The 16,459-nt window shown below is 29.7% G+C and overlaps 1 protein-coding gene across 2 annotated transcripts in view; it reads left to right on the forward strand.

Moving 5' to 3' along the window:
* LOC142327383 (zinc finger C4H2 domain-containing protein) overlaps positions 1–16,459 on the forward strand; it is a 40,907-nt gene that overhangs the window by 10,183 nt on the left and 14,265 nt on the right. The window contains exons 3-4 of one of the 2 annotated variants that reach the window (XM_075370391.1): positions 2,651–2,829; positions 6,771–6,998. In XM_075370391.1, coding sequence (XP_075226506.1) covers positions 2,651–2,829; positions 6,771–6,998 — 407 coding nt within the window. The remainder of the gene's footprint in view (positions 1–2,650; positions 2,830–6,770; positions 6,999–16,459) is intronic. The other variant, XM_075370392.1, reaches the window with a different exon arrangement.

Here is a 16,459-nt window from a genome sequence, read left to right on the forward strand (position 1 = left end):
TACCAAATGGTGTTAGTGTGACTGCTACTTGCTACAGGAGCTTCATTCAGAAGATTTTGCAACTGAAAATTCAAAAACTGAGTCAACAGTGGTGTCTCAATTTGCATGATATGCATGCCCATGTATTGCAAGTTCTGTTGTTGATATTTTCATTTATGCTTGGAAAATGCTTCATCATCCATCATGTAGCCCTGATTTGAGTCTGCCAGACTTCAACCTCTTTCCAAAGCTGAAATAACCCCTACAGGAATTCAACAGTTTTTAAGAAGTTGAAAGAATTATCAGCTGCTGTGACCTAGGAAATTTGACACCTCAACAATGGTCCTCTCCTGACAGGAATCCAAAAGCTGCCAGACAATTGGCAAGTGTACATTACATATAAGAGGGATTGCACTGAAGGGCTGTAAGCTTTGTGTGTGAACAAATTTTTTTTAGTCCCAATGAACTGTCCATTATTTTTGGGACATAATGTCTTTATATTTGTAATTACTTAGCAGGTCTAGTCTCAAAACTTTCTGTCCGATATTTAAGCCAGGATTATAAAAATATTTCCACTCGCAGCTGTTAAGTTGTAGCATTTTTATTATATGAGTTTTACTCTGAAATATACCATTGTGATTTTTGTTTGTGTTGTATTAATGTGTTTTTATGTTTCTTGTATTAGTAGTTAATATATAGAGAATGGTTGTCATAAAAATTTAAGTTTAAAGTTATATGGTATGTATACATTCTTGACTGTCTGTGTGTTGTTTTTCATTCTTAATATTATGATCTGTTTTTCAATGCTAAGAATGGTTTGGCAACATCTGTTTGTATTTCTAGTTTGTGTCTACATTCATGTGTAATTACTGATGTCAAGTATGTTTTGTTTGTGGATTATAATGTGAGTTTTTAGTGAGATGTTGTGAAATCTGTTTGTTTCAGTTCGCATTTGTCTATATTACTAGATAACTCATTTTCTTTTATTTATTTAGTTTCTGTTTTGTATTTCAATTTGAGATCACAGTCTGTTTAGTGTGTTAATGTTTACTAATTAAATAACAATATTTAGAGACATATATATTGTTTTGGTTAATGTATTCTTTGATTTTGGCTTGTATTGTGTAATCTTCACTATATATGTCTTAGTATATGTTAATTATATCTTATACCTTCATTACATTAGTTATTTTTTATATGTTTGTGTTTTTATAATGCAAGGGCTATCTTGAAAGTAAATAATAGTTATAACATTTTTTAATATAAAAGTATTACAATAATTTTTTTTTGTTTCTTAGCCTCTAGATAATCACCACCAATACTGAGACATTTGTTATAATGTTACATTTCTTTCAAAATTCTCTCATAATACACACCAGTCCATATAATCATTGCTTGACAGTTTCTTTCATTTCATTAATTTTTTGAGTAGAATTGTTATTTGGTGACCTAACTATAGTTATTCTGTAATAAATTCTGTTCCTTATGTTTTGTTATGTTTTGTTATGCACTGGTGCATATTACATATGTGTATGTATATATATATATATTTATGTAATCTTCTAGGGTATATTAATATTAGAACACAAGAACAGAACAGTGGCCAGAATACTATTAGCTCTTTAACTAACAACTTTATTTCTCAAAACCAGTAATAATATAATATTCAGCAACTTAAAAAAAAAAAAATTAAAAATAAAGTCTATCATATGATATATTGAAATAACTATAAAAAAAAATTGGGAAAAATGGTAATAATTATAATATTGTTATGGTTATTTTATTTTTCTTAAAGTCGCAGTCCGTGAATAAAATTATTATGTCATTGCATTTATAAATTTTCACTTGATATTCCAATATAAAAAGTGTTAAATAATTTATATAGAAATTCATTACATATAAATCATTACTCATATTGTTTACTTCAAAATATAAAAACAAAATGGGTTTATGAATAAAAATTTTTATAAATGATATGAAAAAAGATTTAGAACTATTTTTTTTTTTAAAAACCCTCAATATTAGTCTTTTGAATTTAAGATTTCTCATTTAAAACCTAAAATTTAAATAATATTTTTTTTTACATACATATAAATAAAGCACAAACTACGTGATAAAGAAATAAACATAACCAAGAAACTCCACTCGCAATGTTTTTTTTTTGCAAAGAATGCAGAAAGAGAGAAGCCGACATAAAAACAAACATTGTATTAAAATGTACCTAATACTTTATAAAACTATTACTATATGAACAAGGAATGCATTACTCAAAACGTTTACAAGACAATGATTTAAACATTTATGTTTATTTAAAGTTTATGTTTTAAGACAATTTTAACAAAATAGTTAAAATTATACATTCATTCTTAATTATAAAGCACAAATTCACTCGGTTTCTTATCATGAAGGCATAGACTACTCCTGTAGTTGTCTGGCGTAGTTGTTTCTGTGTGGAGTAAAATACTAATTTTATTATAATTTTTTTAATCTAAATGTTTAAAACATACATAAAAGTCTTCACTTTAGTAATTAAAGTCAATTGATTAATTTAATAAATTCAGAATTATCAGAACGTACAATTTCATTACATTGGTTGAAACAATAATATTCCATCAATCTAGAAATATCAAATTTTTCATGAAAATAATTTTTTAAGTTCTTTTTTTTATAGATGGAGAATGTGATAAAAAAAGCAGAAGAAGCACGAAGTAGGGCATTAGATAGAGCGAGGAGAGTTCATGAAGATTATCGGCCATTAAAGATGGATATAGATAGAATGAGACGGGATTATCTTGGTCTAGATAGATTGCCTGAATTACATGAAGAGGAGAGTGATCTTATTACACCTGAGTAATTATTCTGTTTGTTTATTTTTTTGTTTGAAGAAAATTGATTTAATTAATGTATTACATTAGCTTCATGATTTAAAAAAATTAAATCTTGTTTATTTGTTTAACATTATAAATTAATTCATCATATAGTTTTATCAGGTGTTTTAATTGATACTTAGTAATCATTTTTCTTAGTAAATCATGTTTATGCAATCTTATGAGTAGTTGCTGCTGTAGCTGTAATCATCAATTACTTTAAAAAAGTTGAAAAATCATTCAGTCTTATTTCTTATTAAAACGTTGTGCTGTATGCTAAATTTATCAGCCAGCTATTTGATGTAATGTATTGGATATGCTGACTTTTCATTCAGCTGCTCCTGAGTTTGATTCTCACATTTTTCATCATTATTTAAAAAAATACCATTCTATTTAATTAGTCATTCCCTTGTGATTAAATAAATAGCTTATAAATTTGTATATTTTTAAATTTTTTTGCAATTGTAGCAAAAAAAGTTTTAATATCTACTTCAATATCTTACACTTGAGCAAAGAAAAACATAGATGTCATAAAAGTAATTTCTTTGATAAATTCTATTATATACTAGCAATAACAAGAAATTGCCTGTTATGTTTCATCAATTGGTGAAATGTGCTATCAGTTGTCTGCACCATATGGATGCAATTTCTATTGTTGTTTATTGAAAAACTAATGTTTAATGATTTTAACAATAGTTTAGCTTTTCTTATTTGTTCTTTGTTAAAAATAAATTATTATATTTCCTTTTTTATCATTATACCTTTATAATCTAACAGTCAAGAGAATTTGTTCACTCCTTTGTTTTGTTTGTGAGATTTTGTTGATAGCATTTCTTGCAGTAATATAATCTTAAGATTACTAGATGATAAAGATGGAAATATATATTATTAAAAGAATTTTTTTGTGTTTAAAATGTAAAACTTTCATGAAAATTAGAAAAGTAATCAACTGTTTAGAAGTAAAGTGCTATACTTTTTGTACACTCAAAAACTGTATACTATTATTCAGTACTATACGAGTTATTACACTATTTATGCAACAGTCTGAAAAGCCATCCAGGCATAAAACTTTCTTCATAGCTTTGTTCTTATCTCTTTTATTACTTTAATATAATTTGGTTGCAGTGGGTTCTTTCAACACCTTGGAACTAATAAATAAATCCCCTTTCTTGCTTTCTTTTTTTTATTCTTTCTTTTTGCTGATCGTTTTTACTATCATTCCTTATTTGACAATGTAATATTTTTCATACTGCACCGTTGGTTCCAGTTTGAGACCAGTATGTGCTTGCATAACAATTTTTTTTAATAAATCAAGTAAAATTGTTTTGAAATAGAAACCAGTTACATTATCTTTCATCTAAATACTCATCTTTTTTGTTAAAAAATTTATGTTAGTTTCACTTTTGATTTACACATAATACTTGAATTGAAGCTGACATTTTTGCATTTGTCTAAAAAAATAAGAAGACAGTCTTTTGTTTAAAATCATTTAGTAGAGTACAAGTAAAAGAATCATTTATAATTATTTCTCACTGAACTTTAAAAATGTATTTTCCTCATTATTATTGATTTTCTAACACTTAGTAAAGATTCTTTCAATACAACACTTTATTTTTTATCTCATTGTGTAAGTCTGTTTTTTTATGGTAGTTAAATCAGTTATTATCCTGGTCAAACTCATTTTCATCAGAACTTAAGCTGATAGTTTTACTTTAACATGAGCAGATTGTTTTCCATTTTATTGCTAATTGGCAGCTGTACTAATGGATAATTGTAATAATGTATATACTAAATGGATTAGTATGTAACACTATCACAGATTTACTAGAAAGACCTGAACATGTGTTATATATATAGCAGCATATTACTTTCATTAACTCATGAAAAAAGACAAATAAATAAGTAAAGCCTAAAAACAGAATGGTAAATTGATAAAATATATTTGGGGCTTTGGCTTTTAAAGATAAATTGGTTCCCATAGGAACACAGTACCTACTAGCAATCTTTAATCTTTTTAGAATCACATTTGGTAATTATTCTATTAAGTTTTAGTTCTGATAAAGCAATGACAGAAAAACATGGAATTTGTTTCATGTTGTTTGTCGACCCTGCCAGCTGTGACGGGCTGGTTGCAAAATTAAAAATTTTTTTTAGCTACTAGAAGAATGCAACATAGTCTAGATCCATAACAGTTTTTATATTAATGAGATAATAAACAAAACAGTTATATTAAAATTTCGTTAGGTAAACAAGTAAATTTATACTTGTTCACCTAACAAGGCAAAAATTAAAACAAACATTATTGAAATGAAAATTATAGCTTCAGTATTCTGCGAGAAGGAAGTTTTGCTGGCAGAATTTATGGAATATTTGACTGCAAAATAATAAAAATTCTTTATGCAGTACTGAAGAATGTTCAGATTATTCCAAAACAATGATATAAGTTGCTTACAAAGGGATTATTCTACATAACAATGCATGCTGCATTCCCACTCCAGTGATCACACAAAAAATTTAGTTGAATAAGTAGGACAATTTTTATTACCCTCCTATCTCCCTTGATAACTAGAAAAATTACTATTTCTTTAGTGAGATGAAACTGTAGCTAAATCCCTTGGTAACAGAGTTTTTCAACAAGGATTTGCAAAAGTAATAGGTATTACTGTACAGAATTGGTAAATGAACTGTTCATCATGTTGAATAAATAATATTGTTGATAATTTTTTAATTAGATTTTTTTTTGTAGGCAGTCAGTAGCAATTGGCATACTCCTCATATTTATTTTTTCTTTTACAGAAAAAGTCTATTAATTGATAGATCTTCTGAATTGATGTAAGATCTAAAAAAAAATTATATAGAATATATATACCTAAAAAGCAACTTGTCCTGACTGAATTCATTAACGCCCAGCAAAGATATTGAAGTTAAACTGATAAAAATTTATATACAAGTTCATTTTACAGTATTAGTGCACATTAAGAAAGGATTTTTTGAAAATCTGAGTTAAAAGGGTTAAAATGAAGTAACAATGAAATTACTATTTTTTATACTTTTTCCTATTTCTCAGTAACAAATGAAGGTATCAACTTGATTTTTGTTGTGTGTAATCTTCATGTGAACCTCTAAAAACTATTTTTTAGATTTTTTGAAATTTTGAGTTTAAAGGGTTAAAATGGATTTTGAATTTTTTTAAACCAGCCATTTTTTTTTTTTTTCATTTTTTGATAATAGATAAAGATAGTAACTTGATTTTTGCGTGTGTAATTTTCATGTAATTATCTAAAAACCAATTTCAAGATTTTTCAAAATTCGACCTTGAAAGAGGTAAAAGAAAGGTAAAAAAAACATTGAACAATAGTTGCAAATTTTCCCCGTTTCCAACTATACTTTGATATTCACTTTATTAGGGCTTGCAAATACTCTTCAGATAAATATCTAGAAATCATTTTTGGGTTTTCTTTAATTTTGATTTTTTAAGGGGTGTGATAAGCAAGTGTATGGTGTGGCAGCTTAACTAACACAGTCACTGTTACTGTATTAGAATGCAACTGGCTGCACCTGCCTCCAGTTACTGAATTAAAAGACATAAAAGAAGTTATTAAAGATTTTTTTTTAAATGAGAAATGAAATATGTACAGTCACCTCTTAGTGGTATTTTATCGGGTAATACTAAGAACCAGGCAAAGTACATTTTTACCTGTACGAAGAATGGGTAACTGGTATAAAATATTTATTATTATAGGAAATAAAATTCATATATTATAACATATAAACTAATACCATTATATATTTTTTATTCTATATCTTATGATTTATAAGAGTATTTTTGACTTAAAAAGAAATCAGCAATTGAATAAATATAAACATTTATATAATGGTACGTGTATATTTTCTATTACCTTGTACCTTGTTTCTGTTTCTAAGGCAATGGTGTTTCAGAATGTTTTCTGCCAGAACGTATTTTGAGAAACATTTCAAAGGGGGTGAGTGGAGGCCTGAAGCCACTATTACCAGTTATGCGGCTGCACATCAAGCAGCTGCTGCATCTGCATTTCTTGCACCAGTTCAGCCTCCGCTACAATTACTTCCTAGTACAAGTAAAGTTGATCACCGTCCTTTGCCACCATTACCTGGTCCTGCTCCAACATTTAGGTATTGCTTATATTTGTTATTTTTTCTTTATTTTTACAGTTATCATAATTTCTTTTTTTTTTCAATTATCATAACTGTTCCATTAACAGCATTTAATTTTTCTATACACAGTTACTACCAGCATTGTTTAAGATTGGGCCTGTTAAATAGTATGTGGAATTCCTTTTTATTTTAATAGTTTGTATTAATATCACATATATCACATTGCATTTACTTTTTACATTTTATTAAATAATTATTAATTATTATAACATATAATAATATGTATATTATTATATTATAACAATAATAATTATTAATTATTAATTACAAATAAACATATACTTGAGTTATATTTGTACACTGGTTGGTCATTAAGTAATGGTTTTTATCAGTTTTGTGTATGTGTAAGTATAACAATTTATATAACAAAACTGTTATTCCATTATTTTGCAATTATAGTAAACAGATAAAGGATAGAGTCATATAAACAATTGTCAAACAATTTACAAGCAAACACAGAAGAGTGTATGTTAATTAATTTTTTTTGTGTACTATGTATAAATTTATGAATATTAATTATGATGATCCTCCTCTATGAATCATGAGACCTTGCCGTTGGTGAGGGGGCTTGAGTGCTCAGGGATACAGAGTAGCTGGACCAAAGGTGCAACCATATCGGAGAGGTATCTGTTGAGAGCCAGACTAAGGAATGATTCCTGAAAGAGGGCAGCAGCTCTTTCAGTAGTTGTTAGGGGCGTGAGTCACAATGACTTAAACGGCCATATCAACATCGCTCAGTCCTCTGAGTACTGCGCAGCTGAAAGCAATGGAAAACTACAGCTGTTTTTTTTTCCAAGAAAATGTGGCTCTGCATTTTCACATAACAATAATGGAGGCGCCTTCCTTGGTAAAATATTCCGGAGGTAAAATAGTCCCCCGTTCGGATCTCCGGGTGGGGACTACTAAGGAAGGGGTCACCAGAAGATTGAAAAATAACATTCTGCGAGTCGGAGCGTGGAATGTTAGAAGCTTAAAAAAGGTTGGTTGGCTAGAAAATTTAAAAAGGGAAATGGATGGGATGAACATGGCTATAGTAGGAATTAGTGAGGTTCGGTGGGAAGAGGAAGGCGACTTTTGGTCAGGTGAGTTTAGAGTAATTAATTCAGCGTCAAATAATGGGCAGGCAGGAGTAGGTTTCGTGATGAACAAGAAGATAGGGAGGAGAGTGGAGTATTTCAAAACGCATAGCGATAGAATCATTGTAATAAGGATAAAATCAAAACCTAAACCGACAACGATTGTTAACGTCTATATGCCTACAAGCGCCCATGATGATGATGAAGTAGAGTGTGTATACGAAGAGATTGATGAAGCAATTAAACACGTAAAAGGAGATGAAAATTTAATAATAGTTGGAGATTGGAATACAAGCATTGGAAAAGGCAAGGAAGGAAATATAGTGGGTGAATACAGGCTGGGCAAAAGGAATGAAAGAGGGGACTGACTTATAGAGTTTTGCACGAAGTATAATTTAGTAATTGCCAACACCCAATTTAAAAATCATAATAGAAGAATATACACTTGGGAAAAGCCAGGCGATACTGCAAGGTATCAGATAGATTATATCATGGTTAAGCAAAGATTTAGAAATCAACTCGTTGACTGCAAAACTTACCTTGGAGCAGACATTGATAGCGACCATAATTTGGTGATAATGAAATGTAGATTGGGGTTTAAAAACCTGAAGAAAAGGTGTCAGATGAATCGGTGGAATTTAGAGAAGCTTGAGGAAGAGGAGGTAAAGAAGATTTTTGAGGAGGACATCGCAAGAGGTCTGAGTAAAAAATATAAGGTAGAAAATATAGAAGAAGAATGGGAGAATGTTAAAAAGGAAATTCTTAAATTAGCAGAAGCAAACTTAGGCGGAATAAAGAGAACTGGTAGAAAAGCTTGAATTTCAAACGATATATTGCAGCTGACGGATGAACGTAGAAAATATAAGAATGCTAGTGATGAAGAAAGTAAAAGGAACTATCGGCAATTAAGAAATGCTATAAACAGGAAGTGCAAACTGGCGAAAGAAGAGTGGATTAAAGAAAAGTGTTCAGAAGTGGAAAGAGAAATGAACATTGGTAAAATAGACGGAGCATACAGGAAAGTTAAGGAAAATTTTGGGGTACATAAATTAAAATCTAATAATGTGTTAAACAAAGATGGTACACCAATATATAATACGAAAGGTAAAGTCGATAGATGGGTGGAATATATTGAAGAGTTATACGGAGGAAATGAATTAGAAAATGGTGTCATAGAAGAAGAAGAGGAAGTTGAGGAGGATGAAATGGGAGAAACAATACTGAGATCTGAATTTAAGAGAGCATTAAAAGATTTAAATGGCAGAAAGGCTCCTGCAATAGACGGAATACCTGTAGAATTACTGTGCAGTGCAGGCGAGGAAGCGATTGATAGATTATACAAACTGGTGTGTAATATTTATGAAAAGGGGGAATTTCCGTCAGACTTCAAAAAAGTGTTATAGTCATGATACCAAAGAAAGCAGGGGCAGATAAATGTGAAGAATACAGAACAATTAGTCTAACTAGTCATGCATCAAAAATCTTAACTAGAATTCTATACAGAAGAATTGAGAGGAGAGTGGAAGAAGTGTTAGGAGAAGACCAATTTGGTTTCAGGAAAAGTATATGGACAAGGGAAGCAATTTTAGGTCTCAGATTAATAGTAGAAGGAAGATTAAAGAAAAACAATCCAACATACTTGGCGTTTATAGACCTAGAAAAGGCATTCAATAACGTAGACTGGAATAAAATGTTCAGCATTTTAAAAAAATTAGGGTTCAAATACAGAGATAGAAGAACAATTGCTAACATGTACATGAACCAAACAGCAACAGTAACAATTGAAGAACATAAGAAAGAAGCCGTAATAAGAAAGGGAGTCCGACAAGGATGTTCCCTATCTCCGTTACTTTTTAATCTTTACATGGAACTAGCAGTTAATGATGTTAAAGAACAATTTAGATTCGGAGTAACAGTACAAGGTGAAAAGATAAAGATGCTACGATTTGCTGATGATATAGTAATTCTAGCCGAGAGTAAAAAGGATTTAGAAGAAACAATGAACGGCATAGATGAAGTCCTACGCAAGAACTATCGCATGAAAATAAACAAGAACAAAACAAAAGTAATGAAATGTAGTAGAAATAACAAAGATGGACCACTGAATGTGAAAATAGGAGGACAAAAGATTATGGAGGTAGAAGAATTTTGTTATTTGGGAAGTAGAATTACTAAAGATGTACGAAGCAGGAGCGATATAAAATGCCAAATAGCACAAGCTAAACGAGCCTTCAGTAAGAAATATAATTTGTTTACTTCAAAAATTAATTTAAATATCAGGAAAAGATTTTATAAGTGTATGTTTGGAGTGTCGCTTTATATGGAAGTGAAACTTGGCAATCAGAGTATCTGAGAAGAAAAGATTAGAAGCTTTTGAAATGTGGTGCTATAGGAGAATGTTAAAAATCAGATGGGTGGATAAAGTGACAAATGAAGAGGTATTGCGGCAAATAGATGAAGAAAGAAGCATTTGGAAAAATATAGTTAAAAGAAGAGACAGACTTATAGGCCACATACTAAGGCATCCTGGAATAGTCGCTTTAATATTGGAAGGACAAGTAGAAGGGAAAAATTGTATAGGCAGGCCACGTTTGGAATATGTAAAACAAATTGTTAGGGATGTAGGATGTAGAGGGTATACTGAAATGAAACGACTAGCACTAGATAGGGAATCTTGGAGAGCTGCATCAAATCAGTCAAATGACTGTAGACAAAAAAAAAATTATGATGATGGGAGTGTGTTCCAGAAGATATTTTTATTATAAATAAAAACAAATTGAAAGAAAGATTTAAACTAAGATATTTATCAAAATGTTGAACCTCAGTGTAATTAAAACTTATATTTAAAAATTCTTCTAAGTATTCCTTCACTAAATAATGAGCAAGTCAGAATTTTAAAATTTCGTTTACAGAATAAATTGAGCATAAATGTTTTTCTATTAAATTATTAGTATTTCATGGACTCCTTTATTGCAGTGTATTGACCTTCAAAGACTTGATCAGAATGTTTGTGCGATTATTTGATTTTCTGTGTTAGAAAATATTTGAATGAAAAATTGTTTTTTTTTTTTTTTGTGATGTCTACCTGACCTTGATATCTATGTATATAATCAGTATTTAATTCATATTTTAGATTTGATAGCTAAATGAGAAAGCTGTTTTGTTATGTTCAGTATTTTACAACAGGATTAAAAAGTTATTCGTTTCATTGGGAATACTTTAAAGTTTGTGTCAAAATTTCACTGAGATGCTCTAATATGGTAAAATGTTAAGCACTGAGAAGTCCAATATGTAGAAATAAGCCATGAATGGTATATAAAGAACCTAGGTACCTAATTTTATTTAATTTAGCAATATGATTCCACTACTCTTCAAAAAAAGGTTTTTTTTTCCAAAAAAAATAAGAAAGTGAAACACTTGCAGCAATCAAACATTTAAAAATGGTGCAGCAAAATCAGATAATATTTCAAATAACTTTTTGTTTGTTGAAAAAGAATCATACTTTAATAATCTATTTATAAACAACAATTGTTTATTTATTGTTATTTATAAACAACAAATTTTTTTACTAATTACTTTTTATTAATTATCAAGATGTACTGCTTAAATTTAAAGAAAGAACTCTTCTAAACAGTTAATGAAATAAAATTAAAACAAAAAAGTGTTCAAAGCCTTTTACAACAAATTATAAATAAAACCTAAAAACTAGCTGGTCAAGATATTTTAATCTACATTTTAAAAATCATCAGTAAATACAAAGTAAACAGTACATAAAAAAATATATATGTATTAATGAATAATAATAATAATAAATTTTCATTTTAAAAAACATACTAACAATACACTATAAAATGTTTTATTTCTAACAGAAAATAAAAGTTATGTGGAGTTTATAGAATAATAGTAAAATAAAAACAACTTTTTAATTTTAGGCAACCCCCAATCAGATGCTTAAAGTTTTGTTTCCTAAACCATTAACCTCCAACTCACATTGCCAACATTATTTATTTTATTTACCTTTTATGTACTGTTTTCTCAGTATCTACTGATAATGATTCAAAATGCCCGTGTCATTTTAGATTTTAAATTATTTTTTTTAAATGGTTTTGAAACATTTTTTTGTTTTCCAATTTTTGTAATGCTTATGTTGCAAGTTTCTTCTATATATCAATAAGTGTAAGTAAACACAATTATGTTTTATTGTGCTTAATTTTTATTTAACTCTTGTATTTATCTAATGTTTTTATTTTTTTTTTTAATAATCATTTTATAGTGAACTGTTAGTATGTTTTTAAATGTTAATAAATCAAAAATTAAAATTGACATAAGTCTAATGATTTTGAATAATTCAAGAGTTTTACTATACATGTTCATTATTCATTCCACTGTATATTATTACAGTTTATCCTTATAATTTTAATGTTTTAAAAAATTAATTATTCTAGTTATTGTTTTTTATTTCTTATTACTTCCATTTAGCATTTTGTCAGATTTCTGCTTTTTCAAAAAGAATATTTTTTACTTGAAAATAATTAGAAACCATTAAAAATGTATCATGATTTATGTTAATTATTGTATCTTGGTCATTGAATTAGAATACCAGGTGTATAAATATAAAACCGCAATTTACCCATTGATGGCCCTAGCTGTCAATGTAGTTACCATCAAACCACATCATTGGCACCATTTTCTTTATTTGACAGCTGACAAAGATTTTCAACTCACAACAATACAAGTTTTACACAACAGCATAGTTTCAATTAGCATTGAAAATGTCGAGTTTTGTACTTACAAATTATGATTTGCGGACAGCATTGATTTTAAAGAAAACCATTTAAAAGAAAACTGCTGCAGAATCACATCGAATGTTTGTCGAAACTTACAGTGAGCATGCATGCTCTTGGTAAATCACAGTGCTTTGAGTGGTTTAAAAAATTCAAAAGTGGCGATTTTGATGTGAGAAATGAAAAAGGTTGAAGACCACCAAAATGTTTGAAGTCAGCAAATTGCAAGCAGTGTTGGATGAGGATGACTCTCAAACGCAACAACTTGCGGATCAATTAAATATAACACAAGAAGCTGTCTCCATACGTTTGAAAGCCATGGAAAAGATCCAGAAGATGGGAAAATGGGTTCTGCATGAACTGAATGAAAGACAGCAAGAAAACCTAAAAACCACTTGCGAAATGCTGCTTGCCAGGTACAAAAGAAAGTCATTTCTCCATCAGATTATGACAGGTGATGAAAAGTGGATATTTTCGAGAATCCCAAGCGTAAAAGATCATGAGTAACTCCAGGCAAACCATCAACATTGATTTCAAGGCCAAATTGCTATGGAAATAAGACAATGCTCTGTATTTGTTGAGGTCAGAACAGTGTGATCTATTATGAGCTGCTAAAACCTGTCGAAACTGTTAATGCTGAACACTAACGACAACAAATGATCGATTTGAATCAATCATTGCATGATAAACAACAGAATATAAAAAAAGACAACACAAAGTGATTTTACTACATGATAATGCACCATCACACATAGCAAAATTGGTCAAGGAAATGATTGAGGCGTTCAGTTGGAAAATACTTTCTCATGCTGCTTACTCACCAGACTTGGCTCCGTCTGACTACAATTTATTTGCATTGATGGGACACGCACTTTCTGAGCAGCGCTTCACTTCTGAAAATGGCTCGATGACTGGTTTGCCTCAAAAGAGCAACATTTTTTTGGCGTGGCATTCATAAATTGTCAGAGATGGGAAAAATGTATAGCTAGCGATGGACAATATTTTGAATAAAATGTTTTTTATCATTTTCATACAATAAACATGTATTTTCTGTACAAAAATTCCGGTTTCATATTTACACATCTGGTAAACTGAATTTTATGGCTAGTATATATATTATTTTCTTAAATAACACAATAGCTGTAATTCATGTTTGAAAATTTGTTTAAATGTGGTACCAATTAATTTTATTGTCTATCAGAAGATTCTAATACAGCAAAGCAGTTGATTTAAATTCAATAACTGAGTAGAAAGAAATATATAATATGTATATACATATATTTTTTAGTGTTTCAATTTCATATATATATATTTTTATATAAATATATATTTAATATTAAATGAGATATAAATCACCAAAACACAATACTGGATAGTAGAATCTGCGTATTCATCCATATTAAATTTCAAAATTTTCACAAAACAATTTCACCAAATTAACAAATAAATATGTTTTAATCTAATTTTAAAATTTAATAAAACTGAAGATGAAGGATCCCATGAAAATCTATTCTTGTTATTAATATGGAAAGTTTAACTTTCTATTTACTATGTTCTGGTTGTTTATATGTAAATTAATACAAAATTTTATTAGAACAGCGGTGCTAATATATATATATATATTTTAAGAATATTTAAAAAAATAAGATTCCCTTTTTTTTAATGCAATTATACCATAAAATTTGGGGATCTTGTATTCAAGGCAGGTCTTACAAACAGGTATTTTGGAAAATGAAAATAAAAATAACTGTATTACCAAACTATGAATTTAGTATGTTTCATTAAACACCAACTACTGTAAGTTATACGGATAAAAAAGTCTTGTTATCTGAGGATGCATGCTATTTGACATCAGGGTCATGGCTTTGTTCAGGTTTACAGGTACCGGTATGTCTGAGAGCAGAAATGAACAACTTAAGAATTTATAGTTCAAACCAATTGTCATTATTTTAACAACAATGCAAAAAGTGCGGTATTGTATTTTAATTACCTAGAACACAGTTGTTTACTCCGAGTCACTGCTGCTTTCATCATCATCCTGATCTTCACCATCATCAATGTCAGTCTCTTCCTCAGTGTCATCAGAATCCTCACATATAAGGTGATCTTTCGTTCCATCCAATGTGCAAGAGATGCTAGTCTTCTTGAAATTCTTGATTATCATTTTTGGAGTAATTTCCCCAGGCTTTGACAATCTACTTGCAAAGAAGCTTTATTGAAGGATTCTGCATTTGTCCACTCTTCGTAATTGTGTGATCTTCATCTGCCAACCATTTAGTGTAAAACTTCTTAACGTGGTCCTTGAGTGGCTTATTGATGCTCACATCCAAGGGTTGCAGCACAGAAGTGAGGCCTCCTGGAATAACTGCAGCATCTGTATGCATTTCATTGATTCGATTCTTCACAAAATCTTCAAGATGGCCACGGAAGCTATCTAAAACTAGAAGTCCTCGTTTCTTTAACATTGATCCAGAGCTGCAATTGCAAACGACTTCTAGCCAGTCGCACATTAGTTTCGCTCCATCCACCCCTTATCTTGTACACGAACATGTAAACCTCCTGTAGTTTTCCCTTTGGCAGAGTTTTTCTTTTAAAAATGACATAAGAGAATTTTTTTCATCTGGACAAATGGCTAATGTAACTGTGCATCTCATTTTTTCTGCTCCAGCTGTTTTCAACAGTAGATTGGCCAATTTCTTTATAGTTGTGTTCTTCAGCATTTAAAAAAAGACAGCTGTTTCATCGGCATTTCCAGTATAAGATAGATGTATAATCAAGTGGGCCTTATTTTTGAATAAATATAATGTATATATATATATATATTTTTTTTTTTAATTCTATTTTTATAAACCACCTAGTTCAGAATATTGAGATAAGACATATCTTACCTTAGTTTTATCATGAAATATTTCTGTGGGATCTCGTATCCTCAGTCATGAAGGAATTATTTAATTAAATATATGAATATATATACACACACACACACAAAACTAAGATTTTATTGAAACGCAGCAACCTTTCAGCTTCAATTTTAATTTAGGAAACAAAGGAAAGTACATCTGGAGAGTATGAAGGGTGTGGAACGACTGCTATATTATCTTCTTATCAGAGACTGCATAGTTTTGAGGGAAGTGTGTGTGAGCCCATTGCTGTCGTCAATTTTGTTTTTCAAATTTCTGGTCTTTTTGCTGTATGATTTCTCTCCATCACCTCTAAACATCACATGAAAGGCAGAATTCACTTAACACCAGCAGAAATATTCTCGATGAACATCTTTGATGTTAAAGAACACAACGAGCATGCACTTTTGACCTGTCATACCTTCTTCAGCTTTAGTGTCTGTTGTTTTGTCTCTGGATTATATCCATAAACTCAATTTTCATATCCAGTTATAACTAAAGATGAAAGTAGGATTGTTGTTATTCATGTCATGAAGCTCACAACCCACATCAACAAGCCACTGCTTTTGTGTATGAGACAGAAATTTGTCCCACACAAAATGTATCTAAGGGACAAAATTTTTAGCAACATGAAGTATCTCAAAATTCAATTATTAAAT

Source organism: Lycorma delicatula, chromosome 7, assembly GCF_047948215.1.
Source record: "Lycorma delicatula isolate Av1 chromosome 7, ASM4794821v1, whole genome shotgun sequence".
Lineage (NCBI taxonomy): Eukaryota > Metazoa > Arthropoda > Insecta > Hemiptera > Fulgoridae > Lycorma > Lycorma delicatula.